The sequence below is a fragment of the Rhagoletis zephyria genome, unplaced genomic scaffold (assembly GCF_001687245.7).
Source record: "Rhagoletis zephyria isolate East Lansing unplaced genomic scaffold, Rhagoletis_zephyria_1.1 Rzeph_scaffold_00009, whole genome shotgun sequence".
In the NCBI taxonomy this organism is placed as follows: Eukaryota; Metazoa; Arthropoda; class Insecta; order Diptera; family Tephritidae; genus Rhagoletis; species Rhagoletis zephyria.
This window is the reverse complement of record NW_016157093.1, coordinates 217,817-237,202: the sequence shown is the minus strand read 5'-3', so window position 1 is coordinate 237,202 and position 19,386 is coordinate 217,817. Positions and strand designations below refer to the sequence as shown.

Here is a 19,386-nt window from a genome sequence, read left to right as displayed (position 1 = left end):
CAATAATGAGGTATCAAATTAAAGGGATTGACCTGTTGATGTGCAAAAGAAGGTTTTATTTTTTCAAAAGGAGATGCCACCTCTAAAAAAATTAGATTGAAATGATTTAATAAGTTAAATCAACTATTACAATATGGGTATCAATTGGAAAGGTTTTTAAAGTGCTTTATTTCTTAACCTCATGTAGAAGGGTTGCCACCTGTTCAAAACAAATCAAATTCAATACGAATTAAGGGAATTAGGTAATTGAAATATGTATAACCTTACGAGTGCCAGATGAAAGAGAGTTACCGAGAGATATTACAGTTTGAAAACAGTTTGGAAGAGGGCTGCCATTTGTTTTAAAAGCCGAATTTGGTTCACATATACACAAGTTGTTTGAATTATGTATAACGAAAGAGTGCTAAAAAATCTGTACGCAGTTTGAACATTAGGCTTTTTTTGAGGTTTTGAGAAGGGTTTCCAGCTGTAGAAAAGATTAAATTCAAATTAATTAATAAGTTAAATATATTAATTACAGGATTTATTTGTGATCTGCAGTTAGGAGACTTGTCACGTGGTTAAAAAATCATATTCAATTTAATTCATTAGCTAATTGAATTATGTATCGTAATATCAGACGATTTTAGTTTGAAAATACTTCTAAAAAGGATTGTCAGCTGTTTGAAATGTCCAATTTATTAAAGTTATGCACAAGTTAAAATACAATCGCCGTTCGGGGTCGGCGTAAAACTGTAGGTCCCTCCCCTTTGTGAGACAACATCCAGGCGCACGCCACAAATCGGAGATGAAGCTGGGCCAAACAGTAACATAAGTGTAAGCGCCAATCTATTATTATTATACAGAAGTTAAATGAAATGTTAAAATATGAGTGTCAAACGAAAGGTTTTGAAAGAATTTACTTTGAAAATATTTTTTGTTAGGATTGCCACCTATTCGAAAAGTAATATCCATCTTACTATATACATATGTATATTAAGCGTGGTCCATACAGTGTTTTTTTTTTAATCGTGTTTTATTTGACAGTAACAGCTCTTTCCCGCTGGAAATTTTGATAGTAAGTCAGTATCATAACTCCGCGGAACGAAATGATCGCTTTACGTTTGAACAATGTTAGGAGTAAAGCAAACGAAATGGACAACGATTTTGCTCGAAAAATTTTCCTTTCTAACGAAGCGCAATTTCATCTCGCCGGTTGTGTTGACAAACAAACAAAACGCATATACGGATCGGAAAACCCGCACGTGATCGTGTGCCACTTCGGTCAGCGCTACAGAGGAATGATAAACGAGTTTTTAAGCCGAAAATTGAAGACGCGGACTTAGACGATCTTTGGTTTCAGCAGGATGGCGCGCCATGCCACAATCCAGCTTTTGTGTGCCAATTTCGGTAATCGTGTTATCAGCCGTCTTCGGCGATGTACGTTGGCCACCTCGGCCAATTTCTATAAGATAGCCGAATGTCAAGAAAATAAGCCGAGAAAGCTGTTTTATTACTTCACCTCTTTACAATTTCACCAGAAGACTATCTTCTGCCAAGATATATGCTAACAATATATACATACATAAGAATATCAAAACGCACACGATAAATTGGAGGATAAGGTCGGTCAAACACTTAGAAAATGTTTAAGCTCCAAAATAATAATATTATTATTAGAAATAAGGCGGAATTATGGGCGTGTTCTGTCATGAGCACTCCATCAACAATAAGTTTATGGTGCTAGATTCCTATAAGTGTTTTTAAGGAGGACTATCTGCCATTACGAAAGCATTCCCTACACTATTCAAAAATTTATTACGTGAACGCATAAGATTTCATTTCAAAATACTTGTAGAACAGAGTACATCTCTCCTTTCTGTGGTGCTTGCTGATCAATACATTGCAGACGTTACTTATCTCCTACGGTTAGTGATAAGCTGTATCCACAAGCGATTCATCTCCACGAATGTGTCGCCCGCGATGACTGAGAGCTAAAAAAGACGAGGGGTAAGGGAGGTCAGCGTCTACTCTTCCCACTATAGACAAGAGTAATATTGCGGTAAACTTCGTATCTCACTAGTTGACGAGAAATGGTTCTCGAGAAATGCCATTTCCTTCCAGATCAATCTGAATCTCAGCGGTGGCCAAAGGACTTCCTAGCATAGCTCTCGGTTTTAGTGGTGGTTCTGATGTTGAGACTAAATATCTTATAAGATTTTTACTGCTACATTTGCCTGAGGATGATGAGGTGGGATTACCTCAATCTGAGGAACTCTTCGGGCTTATCTTGGCCTGGAAGTTCTGCATTTGTATCAGTGTTATCCATTCAAAAATTACCCTTGAAAACTGGGCATTGGGGTACTTCAACCAAACCCCGACCTGACGATTTTATTTTCTTATAAATATTTTATTAAACAATGTTTTATGCGCTCCATTTTTTTATTTTAAAATGAAAGTGCTTAAAATGCTAAATGTTATAAAAAAAGATACATATATAAAAAATGTTTATTCTAATTTTTTATGTAGACATATAAAAAAGTAAATAATTTTCATATCTCTGAGAATAAATAAAGTAATTAATTTTTAAGTGTTACTTCGTTGAACTTATCAGAGGATGTCAGCTGATCATTCGATTTTTTCTTTATTCTTTAGAAGTTAACACTATCTCAAGTAAAAATTTAATTTTATTGCTCATTCATTGCCAATGCGGAGCGATATAAATACTCGAAATCTCTAATATGTGGTGGCGCAGCATAATAGGGATATTTCGCATTCACTTTTGCTTCGTAAAGTCGTTCAGGATTGCTGTTTCGATGAGATGAGCTTATGTGCGAGACTCGAGTTCCGTCTAAAAGAAACATTGGCGACGAGTCTGGAAGGGTTTCAACTGGCGTTGGTATTGCAGATAGCGGTGCATATTGTATGGATCCAGCAGTTATGGGTTCATTATTTGACTGATCAAGCGCAGACGTAGCTGCATGGCTATTTTGAGTGACAACCGTAGATTGTGTGGTATAAATATGCTCGCTCATTCTCAGTGGCTGTAGAGGCTGTGGTGTTGTGGCGAAATGTTGGAAAATTGTTTGAATTTCTTTGTCATGCTGATGACGGGAGTCTGTTATGACAGAGCTAGCACTGTTCATGTTCGATTGATCCTCAAGCGTTGAGCGGTCTATTTGCGAACTAAATGTAGATAGTTTGCTACTCTCAGCTCTTTCAGGCAATTTGTTGTGCTTGCACTTTTTAGGCTTCAATTGATGGTCATTGTCGCGTGATTCAGCTAACATAGCATCTTGCTGGATTTTCGATTTGCGCATACCGACTAGCTTTTTGCTCCCTTTACTCTTATCCTTTGATTGAAAGATAACAAACTTAATCTTCTTATCATCTGACGACACTGGAGCCTCGGTCTGCTCTGTCATTTGCTGCAGCTCTGCTTTCTTTGGCGTTTGAGTGGTTGACTGCTCTTGCTGCGTTTTCGGTTTTTTTGCAGCCTGCTCATAACGTCTGAGACTCTCATAGTAACCGGGTTGGTCCGCTGTGATGATTTCAATTGGCTCATCAGCATTTAATATTTGATATTGTGGCGTGCCCAGTTCGTAGGTGACTGCATCTCCTTGCCGAACTTCATTCCTTAAGTCTTTCCACGATAGAAACGAGGTATCATTCAGCTGTTCTTGATCAACATAGGTGTATGCATTTTCGCTGTTTGCGCTGCTGATTAGAATCACCGACACAACAATTAATGCTAATACGCCTGACGACATCTTGCAACTGAAATGTGGCAACTTGAAATAATTAAATGGCCCCTTATGCTTTTGTGCAAAAACGTGCGAAATCCAAGAGAATGGGAGTAGTGAAAAAGTAACAAAAAGGTTATGTAGATCTTTGCTCTGTAGATAAGCAAATAAGTTGTGCATTTGTATAGATCTACATTGTAGGTATATACTACGCATCATGGAAGTGGAAAAAAAAACCCGGAATTCTGTTGTAATTTTTATTATGTACCCAATGTTTTTTCCAGAAATAGCGAATTTGAAGCGCAAAATAAATATAGCAAGCGTATACTATACATACATACCAACATATTTATCTACTTATTTATGCGGGCATTCAAAAAACGTTTTGGCAAAAAATAATCAGAAAAAGTTTCAAGTTCATGTGCATTCATATTCGTATGTATGTAACGTATGCATATACGAGGGATATTTGATAAGTCATCACTTTTTGAATAAAATTTTGATGTAAAACGTCTTTGCGTTCGCTTGAGAGAAAATGTAAGCATCGATGTATCAGAAAAGCGACCAACTCGTTGGGCTCTAATTTCAAACGAAAAACTGACAGTCGACTAAGATTAAGATTAGATCGATATTGAGATTAAGATCAAAGTAACTGTTCAATATTATGCAAAAAAAAAAATACTAATACACTCCTCGTCATTTGAATAGCACGCCCTTTTAATCCATAGTATTTACAGTTTTCCTTTTGTTTATCTAATACTCATTAATTTTTTATAAATATATAGCATATTCGGCCGCTGTGGTGTAGTGGTAAGCAGTGCGCGCTTCCACTCCGCAGGACCCGAGTTCAAACCCTGGTCAAAGCAACATCGCAAAAAATTTAGAAAAAAGGTTTTTTCTTAACAGCGGTCGTCCGTCGGCAGGCAATGCCAAACCTCCGATCGTATTTCTGCCATGAAAAACAGCTTCTCATAAAAATACAATCGCCGTTCGGAGTCGGCGTGAAACTGTAGGTCCCTTCGCCTTGTGTGACAATATCAAGGCGCACGCCACAAGTCGGAGGAGAAGCTCGGCCAAACACTAACATATGTGTAAGCGCCAATCTATTATTATTATTATTATTATTATAGCATATTCTACGTTTCAATCTGATTTTAAAATTTTATTCTGTTTAAAAAAGTTAACAAAGGCGGCGCTGTGCTAATGACCTGCAGTGAATAAATTAATAATATTTTTAGAAAAATTTCGGATATGCAGTTTTGTAGTCAATTTTTTGATAATAGTGTAATAAAGTGCAAGTTTCAAGTGGCTGTAAAATAGCGTTGATTTTGAAAAAAAAAACATTTATTGGCTGTGCTGCACATTTTCTTCCATATAAAAATTTCCTCCAGCTAAATTTATATAGAAGAAAATACATCGCACTGTCAAAAAAAAATTTCAAAACTCAATTATACTAAAATTGCATGGGGAACAAAACTGCACACCCGAAATCACAGTTGGTGATTAGGACAGCGCACCCATTTGTCGGGGTTTCGTTTTTTTAATTTGTAAAATATTAACAAAATTGGATTTGGATAGTTTTTATTGTATGAGCTATATTTTTATAAAAAATTATGAATGTTAAAGAAACAAACTGTAAGGCTTAAGCTTTCTTCTTTCGAAAAGAGTAGCCACTTCTTAAAAACCGATTAATTTATTTAATAAGTTAAATCAATTAATAAGTATGGGTCTCAATCGAAATGGTTTTGAAAAAGCTTTATTTTTTAACTACATTAAAAAATCAAATTCAATTTAAACTAAGCCACATAGATAATTTAAAACGGTTATACTTTGAAAATATTTTAAAGAAGGTGTTTTAAAAGTGGAATTTCACTTAATTATGCAAAAGTTATATGAAATATCAAAACATGGGTGTCAAACGAAAGAGTGTTAAGAAATCTTTAGTTTGAGAATTAATACTATTTTCGAGGTGACTGAATAGGGTTGCCACATGTTTAGAAAGTTAAATTTAAAGTATTGAATATGTTTAATAAATTATTAAGAGACTGGTATCAATCGAAATGGATTTGAGTGTTGCCACATGCCTAAAAATCAAATTTAACTTGAATTGCGGCAATTTGGTAATTGAAATACATACATATGTATATGTATCAAAATATGGATGTCAAACCAAAGAGGTAGGAGATAGGTTTCGGTTGAAAAGATTTGAACAGGGTTGGCACGTGTTTGAAAAGAGGAATTTAATTAAATTATACAAAAGTTATATGAAATATTAAAATATGGGTGTCAAACGAAAGACTGGTAAGAAATCTATTGAATTCAATTTTTAAACAAGTGTAAATCCTATTCATGAAACTTAACCCTTTAATTTGGCAACTTATTTTCGAAAATCGAATGATACAGATCTGACAACCTGAGGCAGGATTATGTAATTGTGATAAAATGCAATGTGCACTGGGTGCAAAACTCACAGCCAAAAACTCACCGATTAAATGCTCTGCGTGTACACAATTTCGACAGTTAAATTTCACTCTCACACTTCCATAATACATATATATTGGGATGTGAGCTAAGAAAAAGGTGCATGCATTATTGAGCTGACAAAGTGATTTGACACCATTACCTCAGTTATCAAAATAATGTACACGGGTAACTGAAGACATGTTGCAGATAAAGTTGAGATACAAAATCATACGCATTGCCATTTTGTCGCCTGCTATAATTTATTTTCTTGAAGATTAAGGTGTTTGCTTCGATATTAGAATATCGTAAACAACAATCTTTAGTTTACATTTTATGTTGAAATCTCATCGTGATATTTATTCTTATTGATATCTTATTTCAGAACTTCTAAACGAATTTATGTACATTAGGGTGGTTTTTAAAAATCAAATGAGCACAGGGGCCAAAGTTCAGATTCCTCTATAGAGAATCAAAAAATTATAATAATTATAATTATTAATTATTAATTTTTTACCAACTCCGTATTCGAAGAAATAACATAAAAATTATGGTATCGATTGAAGTCGGTTTAAAGTGTGTTTGCATTGTTCAACTTTGCGTTCAACATTTGCGTTCAACTCGGCGCAGGGTTGCACGAAAAAAAAGTTGAATGGCTAAAAATATCAAAATATGAAAAAATATCAAAATATTCGCCATAAAAAGGTGTTTGCATTGTTCAACTTTGCATTCAACTTTTGGTTGAATGGCCTTTCAACTAATCGCTTTCAACAAAGTTGGTCGCCAGCCAACATTTAGCCATTCAACTTTTTTTTCGTGCAACCCTGCGTTGAGTTGAACGCAATTGTTGAACGCAAAGTTGAATAATGCAAACACTGCTTTAGAGCTCTCCATAGGGTAATCTGAATTTTGACCCCTGTGCGCCACGTAGGGGTTGAGGCTTAGGAAATATGACGTAAACATTTGCTTCCTACATTTAAGGACCACCCTAATGTACATACCTGAAATGCATATGAACTCATTGTATGTATAAGACCCAGCAGGAAGATCTGAACAAAGTTGAAAAGTAAAAAAAAAAAATCTGATGTGTGGCAAGTTTTTACGCGTCGAGGATGCCAAACTACATATCACACACGATCCTCGAAGGTGACACAACTCAAAATTGCGGGTTTTTTGGAAAATGAGAAAAACTATTTCTTAGCACATGCTAATCATATTTTCAAGGGAGACAATACTTTGGTTTTTTTCAACAAATTATAACAAAAATTTTCTCCAGCTTTTACCGAAAGGTAAATAAAAGTTCTGTGTGCATTTTTGGCGCATAATTTCAAGAATGCCAAATTTTGAATTGTGTCGCTTTTGAAAAAAAATGAGTATTCGCATAAAAAAACTGGGCAAAATTATTTTATGTGTTTTTCTACTCAGTAATTAAATAAAACATGAAACTTAATCATAATTAGGGGTTTATTACTAATAACCAGGGAACGGATTTTATGGAAATTGCCTTTTTTTCTCCTGAAGAGATAGAGTATATTCGATTAAGAATGTCAACGATTTAGCTTTCCCTGATTCCATATATACACATTTGATGTTGCCTTTTTTTGCCTTTTTTAAGATGCCCATGCGGCTTATAGAAGCGCAGGGACCTCCTGCCAAATTGGTGTTGGAAAAATTCAAAGCCGTTTTCTCAGCTAACGCAGGCTTGGAGACAATAAGGGGTGTGGATAAAATTGTAAAGGGCAAGGAAAACGCCCTTATTCCTGATAATATGAACGTTTCAAACGTTCCATATTTAAATTGGGCGCCGCTTGTATCAACTTACGTCGAGCACACATTTAGTATATTCAAGGCTTTTCTTCGCGAAAATCGAATGAAAATACGGCCAGAAAACTTCAAAATGCATCTTGTGGTTCAACGTTACCACAACTATACAGATTAAAGTTTTATGAGTTAGAAACTCGAAAGGATAAAATAGTCAAAGATTCAAAGTACAAATTTTTCATATAATGAAACCAGTTCATAGTTTTTCTCTTTTTACTTGTAATATAAACATTTCTAAAATAAATGTATTTTTTGATTGTTCTTCGTATTTTCTGTCTTTTTTTAGTGCCTTATTTTGCTTTTATTTGCAATACTTAGTGCCTTTTCCTGCCTTTTTCGCTATTTTATTTTGCCTTTTCCAGCCTATTTCGTTATTTTATTTTTCTTTTTTTATAGGTTTTTAGGTCTTAAAAATCCATTCCCTGCTAATAACACTTATCTTAGGATAATTTTCGTGAAATATTTAGTTATATTCAGTTACCATAAAGGTATCCACGCACCTACGCGATTCTGTCGGTGCGAATCTGTTCCGACAAAAATTACAACAATGCCGACCATAGTTTTAAATGAGGAACCACACACTTATACAATTTTGCTGCAGCGATTTATTCGAACATTCACAGTTCTTCTTTTGGTCGTGCCGAAATCGCAGACTGCCGCGTTTTGAGAACGGAAAAGGTCAATAGAAGGATTTTACAATATTAAAACAAAATTGAACGTAAGAGAACATAACATATTTGATGTAGAAAAGTTAAGAATTTTATTTTTGTTGAAAAATACTTTTCGTTTGTCTATAAATTGACAATTGCGTACTTGCTTTTACGAAGCAGTAACGTCTGTAGCATCAAAAACGGTGCGGATTCGTTGCGACAGAATCGCATAGGTGTGTGGATGCCTTAAGTATACAAAAATCTTTTTCAGAAAAAGACAATAACGGAATTCGTTTTGCTAGAACATATTTATGTCGACGAGTTCGGATATGCACTTCGTCCTTTTAGATCGGATCTTGATTGCGAATAACTGCGAATTGTGCAAAATTTTTCGTTACTTAAGTTTTGATGCATTTTGAATTTCATTCAAATAAATAACTTAAAAATAAAAAAAGGAATGCGGTAAATTGTTCTAAGGACACAATCGTTCCTGCCGAAACCAATTAGAGAGCATGTTTGTCCAGTTTCATAGTCCTTCAAAGGATTTTAAGAAAACTATCACAACAGTGACTGTTTTCAGGTTGACATACATACATATGTCAAAGGGAAAGCAGCGAAGGGAGTTTTCATGGCTACCATTCAACAGATTAGTTATTTAGCTTTAGGAATAGTATATTTTACTGGACTTTTGCAGCATTTGATAAATCTGACTTTTGACCGGTTTTTCTGCATAAATCCTCCTAGGTGTAGGTAAATTGTATAGCTAGATATTCAAATTTTTAGGGAAGTATGTCTTGACCCCATGGATATATACACCCCAATTCTGCAACTCTTTCGTATTCGGATTTTGCTACGAATCGTAGAAATAACTAGTATGCTGTAATCCGAATTGTATTTTCGAACTTTCGAAATTCGTAACAATGGCATGCCTAAAAACGAACGAGTAAGCTTTTTTGCGTAATTTTGTACGAAAACAATTCTATGTTGGCGGCGAGATGAAAGATATAAATCGATGTGTGTTTGTACTAAATATTAATGGGGTTCATTTAAACAGATAAATTTGCTCTTCGCATATACGTATATTTTTATCCACCGCTTTATATAAACGAGCAAAAATGAATCTTTGTTGCCTCTTATCGAGAAACTTAGGTCCGGTTTAGTTATTTGTACAATGATTTTCGGTTGTTGTGTCCAAACGCATAATCCGAATCCAAAAACTTTAACATCACGTGTAATCAAAATTTTATTTAAAATAAACGTTTCAAATTTCCGAGCACGTATAAAGTGATTTTATGTATTTTTCTTGCTTTACAAAAACAAAAGAAATTTGTACATACTTCACGCTACAACTTTTTTTTTTTGAAAAATTTGCTCCATTGGACATTTTTCTGGAGTTATACCCAATTTTATGGTTTCTAACTTTTATCTGGTTGGCTTTTTCGGCAAAATTTCTTTAACAAAGGCGTATTTTATTTGACCAGAAATTTGAGTTATTAGCTTATTTTGTATGGAAGACTTACACAACATAATTATATTGGCTTATGAAAAGCTGTCTTGGCTTGTATATTGAACTGGAGGTATTGCTATTCAGCATCAGAAATTTTCTGCTTCAGCTAATCAGAAAGAGGCAAAAACTTACATTTGCCACTACAACTGTCAAAATTAGGCTAATATAGTAAATAAGCTAATTTCGTTTTATTTGACCAAGATTTAGCGATTAGCTTGTGATGGTTAAATAAAACAAGCCTAAAGTTGTTCAGAACATCTCAGGCCTTGACTTTCGTGAACAGACCAATTTCTAGAAGTAGGTCTTTGACTCTTTTAGGTGGAAAATCCGAAATCATTTTTGGATTTTCCATAGCTAAACGACTGGTAGTTTTTACTTAAATATGTCAAAAATTTAACTTCACATTTGACATCAATGACGAAAAACGCGGTAACAATCACATGACACTAAAATTTTGACGACAGTCTTTGCGATATCTACATTTCGTCAGTTTTTATGATGTATTTGACACCAAGTGAACAGCTGTTAGTTAAGGCAGTTTTTGATGTCAGTACTTTTGATATAATGAAAACCAACAACGATGTATCGATCCATCAACCATTTATGCATTGTATAGCAAAAATTTCGATGAATCGAAACTGAACATCGATATTTTCAATGCATCGATGTTTCTTCGACATTCCGAAAGCAGAAGAACGCATTTAAACTTACTTTACCTGTCCACTGGTCATACATTTTTTATTAGTTCGTCGGTGCCCAGGAATTTTCCTGCAGGGTTGTGACGGACAAGTTTTGCTATCATATACAAAGCGATATTGGTGAACGCAGAATGTGCGTTGCAGGCCAAAACTGGAGCAAGTAGGATTAACATTACTAAGGCATACACACATACGCACCCGCGAATATTTTTATTAAAAAAAAAAAAAAACCAAGCAAAAATTCGCATAGACACGCGCCAAACTTTAAGAAAAAATGTCAAAAAATGCAGGTACTTGAGCGAGAAATAATCATTTATGTAAATTTACTAGCGAATGGATAAATAAAACTAGCTTTTCGCAAAATCTAACACACACAAGCACATTGGAGTGGAACTTACGCATATTTTTATATCCTAAATGAAAATAAGAAATATTTCATATTATATATATAAATATGGTCAATATGGTAAATAGGAAAAAAATGACTGTGCAATAAAAAAATATTAAAAGAAAAACTAATGCGAGTAACCGTATGTACATATGGCTGTATGAATGTGTGCATTCTGTTATGAAATGGAAAAAAGTTCTTGTTTGTTTGGGTGGAGCACTGAGAAGCCAACAACAAAATGGGCATGAAAATTTTGCACAAAGTCCATAGCTGTTATTGCACAAATCCAATATTTGTCGCTTGGTCCACTGACGCTGCATTCAAACCGATTGCAGGCAACCGAAATTTCCAAACCACCAGACATGAACGGTCACACATATAAAAGTTGGCACTTAATTGGCCAGAATCATAGTGCAACGCAAGAGTTCCGCGAGTACAAGCAAGATACGGCAGTACGAGTGCGTAGTTCGAAAAACAGCGGTGCGCATATATAAGTAGCCTTAGAAAAGTCCTAGAAAATCCAAATTATTTTCAAACACATACGAAATGTTCAGTGTGAGTTGAGTTTTTTTTGTTTTGGACAAATTAACGCTTTTTGCTTATCCTTTCATTATCCTTTTTAGTTACTCGGTATATTTGTAATCGGCTTGGGCGCTGCTACCGCCATTGAGTTGGGTCATGCGCCACTGTTGCTCAAGCCGGCACTGGTTAAGACTGTCGAAGTTGAGGCGCCTGCTCAGTACGAGTTCTCTTACTCGGTGCGCGATGATCACACAGGCGACATTAAGAGTCAAACGGAGTCACGGCAAGGCGATGTTGTCAAGGGACAATATTCACTGATCGATGCTGATGGTTATCTGCGCACAGTTGATTACACATCGGATGCTCACAATGGTTTCAATGCGATTGTACGTCGCGATCCGCTCGGCCACAAGGTGGTTAAGGCTATTGCACCTATCGCCAAAGTGCTGTCGCCCATAGGTATTGGGCCAAAATTGCCATTGCTCTCATTGGGTATTCCACGCTAAGTTCAGTTCGCTATTGACTGAAGATCCTTAATTGAGCACCACCACACGAATGTAACAAAGCGACAGCGAATTGATGGACAGAGGATTCGGCGAGTATGTACAGGAATATGGTCGCACAACCAAATCATCAAGACATCATTAAGCCATGTATCATATTCTTTATTTGTAGCAACCAATTTACGGTTGGTTAAACGTATGTACCATTATGTACATACATACGTATGCCTAGATTCTTTAAGATGGAAATATTTTAATGCTCCTACGACAGTCATAAAGTACACGAATACGTATGTATATAGTATCTCTCTTTATTTGATCACACGACACCGCAAACATCACAAATGTCTACACTGACCTTAGATTTACTGCAAGACACAAAACATGAGGTAGGTCCTTGCGACCATCACTCTTCTCACTCATAGTCAGCTCAACGCACTCTAACTCTTACAGCCACACACTACACAGCTTTCTAATCTTTCCCTCTGCGCTCTTTGCGCAGTGCGATATTCTGCACTGGTGATGCCACAAATCTATCTTCCATTTTTTGTTTTTTTTTTCGATTTCGTTCTGACACCATTTAACACAATATCTCCTTAACTGCTGTTAATGTGACTCATTTAACGATTAAACTCTTTCACGTTATTTTATGTTATGTTTACGTTTACAATTGTCAAGTTGCTGTTTAGGAAGCATTTAATGCATTTTGTAATAAAATTGAAATGCAATTATAAAATTAATATTTTACTTATGTGTGTTGATATAGCAGGGATTGCACCTTGAAGACCCGCTACTCCAAATCAGTAAGAATACTGAGTTCAGCCGTTTCGTAAGGAATTTTATCACAAAAATTTGTATGTGATCAAGCTCTTCTTCATTTTTATAAGCTTTTATTTAACTTGGTCATCCCGCGCAAATCGCGGAAATTTCCAATCGATTTTAAACTGACTTCCCGACAAGTTAGAGACTTGAAATTTTCAGCATAGTTCCAATCACGATGACAATGCAATTTAAAATGTAAATGAATTCTCCATATGGTCCAGGGGTCTTGATTCAAAGGCGGTCAAAAAATAGTAAGATTTATGGCTAACAGGGCTTAATTTGCCAAAGAACGTAAAACCACTATAAAATTGTTGAAGCTGCCGGTGCGCCGCGGCGGTAGTGTAGCAAAGCTATTCCTAGTCTAGATATGAACCTCGTTGTAGGCTGCATATCAAGAAGATACAATTAAAAGACTCCAGATGTCGCCCCGCCAGAAGAAGTTAAATATTGCGCCTAAATATATGCCATGCTACAGCGAAATGGACGACACGCCATTTCTTTAAATAAAATTAACTGCTGCTATATGTACATATGTATGTTTATACAAAACGTAAGCAAACAACATTTTGCTTGCCAAGTCTTCTGCTCTCTTTCATTGCAAGTTGAATTATTTTAATATCTATTGCTAAACTTTGTACATAAAATAAAATAACACTTTTTAATATACAACGCTTTTATAAATGGACTAAAAATTACAAAATAAAATAATGTAAAAAAAATATTTTTTTAAAAACAAGCTTTTATTTAACCTGTACAATAAAGTAGTCCAAAAATGTATGTAAAAAAATAAGGTCGTATTTTTAATGCCGCCACCCCCTAGGACCGAAAAAAAATATACCCATATTTTTTTATTTTGAAACCAAAAAATATTTAGGGAGTGCTCAATGCGCACAAAGTTTTCCATGTATTTTATATGGAGAAAAAACAATTTTTCGTAAAAATGGTATAAAACTCTTGAAAATCAATATTTTTCGACCGGAAAACTGTGGTTCGCTACAGGAGATTAATATCCAATTATTTATTTAACCATTTTTTATGATAAAAGATTTTTTATTGGTCNTGAAAAAGTTGTTAAAAAACAATTGGGTATTATTACTGGGAGTCTTCTGAAGATAAGTAAAGTTTTCCGATCGAAAAATATTCATTTGATTGATTGATTCTACGAAAAGATGTTTTTTCTCTATATAAAATACATGGAAAACTTTGAGCGCTTTGAGCACTCCCTAAATATTTTTTGATTTCAAAATAAAAAAATTGGGGTATATTTTTCTCGATATAGATCAATCCTAGGGTGTGCCGGCATTAAAACTCCGACTTTATTTTTTTGGACCACTCTACTGTACAATCAAAGGATAAAACGAAGTAGTGTAACAAAAGATTTTTTATCAAGAAAATTTTGTCAAAACTGCACTAAAATGAATAAAATAAAATAAGTTTAGGTCTCGTTACAGTTACTAAAAGCCATTTAGTGAAAGGAGTTATTCAAACTCGAATGAAACTAGCAATTTGTCTAATTTACTTCGTTTTTAAAAAAGCTTGTCGGCGAATTCAGCGTACATGCATAATTGGTTAGGTATGTATGTATGCAGATATTTAAACAATTTAAATGCCGGTTTGCACCATGGATACCAAAAGTGAAAAATGAGCCGGTTCGGGAAAAATGAAACTCATGATAAGGCTGAATAAGATATCCGGGAACCGGATGAAAAAATTTGGTCGGTTCGGTTCAGCGGTTCGAACCGTTTTTGTACTTTTGGATTGGTTCGACAAAGCGGTTGTTTTGGTCTTTGAATCGGGGCTTAAGTTCGGTTCAATGGTTCGGAAAATAAGAAACGCGCAAGTCTAAATGTAAAGTGTCAAGTGCAACAACGCGGGTTAAATTTCAAGTGTGTGTTAAATGGGATGAGTTGCCCTTACATTTGATATTGCCCCATGGTAAACAAACATGGTATGTATTAACATTTTTAACGAAAAGAAACAAAAGCGGATAAATTTTTCTATTGAAAATTGGTTGAAATGAACCTTTAAACCTTTATGAAAAGTGGTTCGGTTTTCGGATCGGATCAAACATTTGTGGAGATTTTCGGTTCGGTTAATGGTTCAGTTAATTAATAGCAAAAGCGGTTTTCCGGTTCAAAACCGATTCACGTCGCTGGTATAAATACACAAATCTCAAATCGTGAGATCCTTGCTTAAGATTTTTTTGTAATCAACTTTTTGTGGGGTTCTTTTTCTTTTTTGTTTCTTTTCTTCAATAACAGAGCCAAACTTTCCGGTCTTTAGTATTATCCCGCTCTTATTTTCAGCGCGAATAATAAGACCCCGTTCACGTGATGGGAGCTAAACGATCGATGTAAGTATTAGTTTCAAAAGTATCGATACCAAAATTACTTGGTATCGAACGAAAAGTATCGAGTATGTACTTGTATTTACTCGTATCGTTTCATTCCTACCTATAAGGAGTGGCTCGTTATACATACATATATATTCTCCCTCTTTAGAGAATAAAAGCTTCGAGACATTTCTCGATCCCACCTGGGCCAAGTTTGCCTATAAATTCCACAAATCGAAGTTTGCATACATCTCTCGCTCGCGCGAATATATATTTAGTAGATACATTTTCTTAAAAGCAGCTTGCAAGTGGCGAAAAGCATACCAATACATCTTTACCCGGAAGAATGTGCTTGGTCGTACCCCCCTCGCAAGTTCGTCCGCCATACAGTTACCCTCTATACATATTCCAAATGTCTGGGACACCAAATAAGGTTTATACTGTTCTGCTTAGCCATCTCTTGCAGAAATCGGTGGCAGTCCAGCACAATTTTTAAACGACTTCAAAAAAGGAGGAGGTTATAAGTTCGTCGGAATATTATTTATTTTTTTTGTGTTACCGCATATCTTTGAACCACGTTAACCGATTTCTATAATTTTTGGTTTAGCAGAAAGGTAGTACCTCAGAGGTGGTTCCGATCTTTGGGCCATGAAGAAATTAACGGTAATCTTAAATTTTTATATCAGAATTGAAGTCGGTTTTGTTTTTTGTTTAAAACTTACTTGTTGACGTAATTGTGACGGAACTAACAGCTTTAATTGATGTCTGGCTGTCACTGAAAACGAACACCTATTCAGTACGAAGTTCGTTTACAGCCCCCATTATAGCTGAGACCTCAGCCTGGAAGACAGTACAGTAGTTCAGTAGTCGAAATGAACGGCTCAGGGTAAGGCTGCGAAAAATAAGCCCCCTCCAACTACACCAGCCATTTTTGAACCATCTGTGAAAATTACTATCCTACCGGGTGGTGTATAGTAGTTTTCTACCCATTCATCCCTGCTTGGGATTTTTATGACGAAGTTTCTATCCGAAACCGGAGTTTTAATACAACAGTCTGTATAACCCGGAAGAAAGCTATATTTTTTCAGAATGCAGGAGTGACTCAGCAGTCCCGATTCCCATTTTACTACCTCTCTTAACCGAAGTGCAGCAGGAGATGCCATCTGCTCATCCACTGGATCTAGTAGCAGAAGATCCAAAAAGACATTCAAAGCATCATTTGGCGTTGTCCGGATTGCTCCGCTTATGCAGATCCTACTAATCCTTTGTAATTTGCTGATTAGATTAAGATTAGAGACCTTGTCCAAGGGAGGCCAATATACTATAATTCCGTAAGGGAGAATCGGTCTGATCACCGCTGTATAAATCCAGCGGTATATACTGAAGCTCAGCTCCCATTTCTTACCAATGGTCCTCTTGCACAAAATAGGGCCACGAGGTCTTCTTATAGCGTTGGACTATGTTCTCCTTCCGGCTCAGTACAGCTTAAGAGTCGCCCGTTTAGTTCAGGCGGAGTCAGTAACGGTGTCTTGCATCTTCGCGTAAAGAGAAGAAGTTCCACTCCTGCCGAATTAACGCAGAGACCACAACGCGGAAGCCATCTTGATACATCGCGAAGTGCCCCCTGCATCAAGTCGCACAGAGTTTACGGGTACTTGTCCCCCATATGCGATGGCTACGTCAGCCGCATAAGCGACAACGCTTCCCTAATTCGTTTCTCACAAGAGAGAGAGTTCACGGTTAATTTCCAAAGAGCACAGAGTGAGAGCACGCCACCCTGAGGTGTGCCTCTTGTCACATAACGTCGTACCATAGCAAACTAACGAATGTGAAAATTGTAAAAAAATGTTCTTGTCATTAGGAAAAAGTGTGGACCACTTATCTATGCATTTTTGCACATTCGATAGTTTGACATTGAAGCGATGAAACGATGGGTGAAAACTAGCACCTGCGCAATTGCAAGATCCTTCTGGATCAGCGTCGATCATAGGAGCTCCTTACACATGCAAAGCCTCAGCTCTCGCTGTTGGTGAAGGTTTTGACAGGTCAATATGCGATTGAAATTCACGACTTGGTGTTAGAAATCTTGCCTGATCCCTGCCGTAGGATGGTTATGTGGATACATTTTGACTCGCACTTGTAGCCTATCCTCGAGAGCTCTTGGGCATTGAAAATAGCCGCATTCGTCTCCGTTCAGATTTACGTTATTTTACAAAGGACATCTTTCTAAATGTCCCCTGTCTGCGACAATCACCGTAACCTAAAATTTGGTTAATCGAAAATTTACAAGGAACAATTTTTCTCTTTTGAATTCATTTATTTTATGTTTAGAAAGATACTCGTAGATACATTTAGATCATCGCTTTTTCAATCCGTTATTGTTCATCTGTACACACACATACATAATAGTAAAATTAAATTTCGCGAACAAAATTTTTTTATGTTGTATTTATTTATTCATATGAGTATAGCGTCGTCCACATGACATGCGTTAAAAAAGTAGCATAGTTAACGTGGAGTTTTTATTTTATTTTTATTTTTTTAATTACATTGCACTTGCGCACGTCAGGTTGTCTACGAAATTGGTAATAGTTTCAAAATTAGATAGTATGTAGTATAAATTATATAAATAAAAAGTACTAGATAGTAGTAGTAAAGTATTTAAGGCCGAACTCAATTTTTCATAGCCACAAATAAGCACTCGAATTCCTATAAATTTTTTCTCCTCCTAGATCATGTCATGTGGAAAACTGTGTATAAATTTCCTATACGATTTATGCGTATGTAGGTATGTATGCATATGTATTTAGTATGTAGGAAGTAGAGCATGTATACAATATGCTTTAGCATCTTTTTGAACCGAACCAAACTGAACATAATTAACATTTGCGTAAATTTGTGTTTCTGGGTTGCTCTTCAACTTTCCCCGCAGCCTGTGTACATTTTAACGGTGATGTATTGGTATTGGCAATTGACGAATAACCGGCACTTCTCGGTGCACTTGAGCGGTGAAACCCAACAATGGATCAGAATTGTATTCCACAATACGACGCTGGCCATCGGGCTCGATCAACGAATAACGCCCCGTCACATAGTCGCCGTGACGATGCTCAAATTGATCCTTCACATCACCTGTATGGCTATCGTGCACAGAATAATGAAACTCATATTGGGGTGGACTGTGCTCCTCCAATTCGATGGGCAAACCAATTGGGCCGCCATGACCGATAAGGCCAGCATGGATGATGGAGGCGATTGAGCTGAGGGCAACCCAAGTAAGCACATACTGCAATAGAGACGAAAAAGTGTTATTCAAAAACAAACAAAAAATGTGAGTTGCGTAAATTTAACAGGAAACAGCTACTAACTATGGCTTTCATGGTGGCTGCTGGCTTTAATTACGTTTTTAATAATCACACTTTGTAACGAAGAAGGACTACGACTGGTGTTGGCGCTGATGCTGCTGCTGCTGCTACTAACTCAATTGTTTAACTGTATCTAATGCTGTCTGGCCATTCAAGACTTACTTTTATACCTATTTATTGCGTGTGGTCTGCAAGTGAATATGATACTCATGCGCGCGCGCTTGTTGGACACATCTTCCGCTCAATAGGTATGTAGTACTTCATATGATGTTGATAGCCCTTTCGAGGTGGTTGTTGTTGTTGGTGTTGAACTGTCCTATTGAGCTGCATTCAACGCGCCGACGCGTCATTGTCACCGGATCCAGGTATGTTCTCTTAGATTGCCTTTTGATTAGGTAAGTGTGCGAAATTAAAAAAAAAAATATGTATAAAAACTATAACAAGAAATAATAATAAAAATAAAAATTTGATTAGCCTCTTTTCGGCGTGCACCAACAAATACAGGTACATATTTAAAATTATGCAATTACTTATATGAAATATTGTATCCATTAGGGTGCACCCTAAATATGCAGATGAAAAGACGTACATACATA

General features: G+C 36.0%; 3 protein-coding genes across 3 annotated transcripts; 1 reads left to right on the top strand and 2 right to left on the bottom strand.

Annotated features, from left to right (window-relative positions):
• Positions 1-2,509: 2,509 nt before the first annotated feature.
• On the bottom strand, positions 2,510-4,054 carry LOC108358395 (uncharacterized). Its single transcript, XM_017609709.1, has one exon. It carries the CDS (start codon positions 3,939-3,941, stop codon positions 2,667-2,669), a length of 1,275 nt encoding a protein of 424 aa, XP_017465198.1. The 5' UTR covers positions 3,942-4,054; the 3' UTR covers positions 2,510-2,666.
• A 7,657-nt stretch (positions 4,055-11,711) lies between these two features.
• Cpr30F (Cuticular protein 30F) lies at positions 11,712-12,274 on the top strand. The gene is made up of 2 exons (XM_017609202.1): positions 11,712-11,801; positions 11,870-12,274. Exons 1-2 carry the CDS (start codon positions 11,793-11,795, stop codon positions 12,272-12,274), a joined length of 414 nt encoding a protein of 137 aa, XP_017464691.1. The 5' UTR covers positions 11,712-11,792.
• A 5,677-nt stretch (positions 12,275-17,951) lies between these two features.
• Positions 17,952-18,917, bottom strand: LOC108358394 (cuticle protein 8). The gene is made up of 2 exons (XM_017609695.1): positions 18,794-18,917; positions 17,952-18,711 (listed from the first exon to the last, which is right to left on the bottom strand). Exons 1-2 carry the CDS (start codon positions 18,803-18,805, stop codon positions 18,370-18,372), a joined length of 354 nt encoding a protein of 117 aa, XP_017465184.1. The 5' UTR covers positions 18,806-18,917; the 3' UTR covers positions 17,952-18,369.
• Between the last annotated feature and the right edge of the window lie 469 nt (positions 18,918-19,386).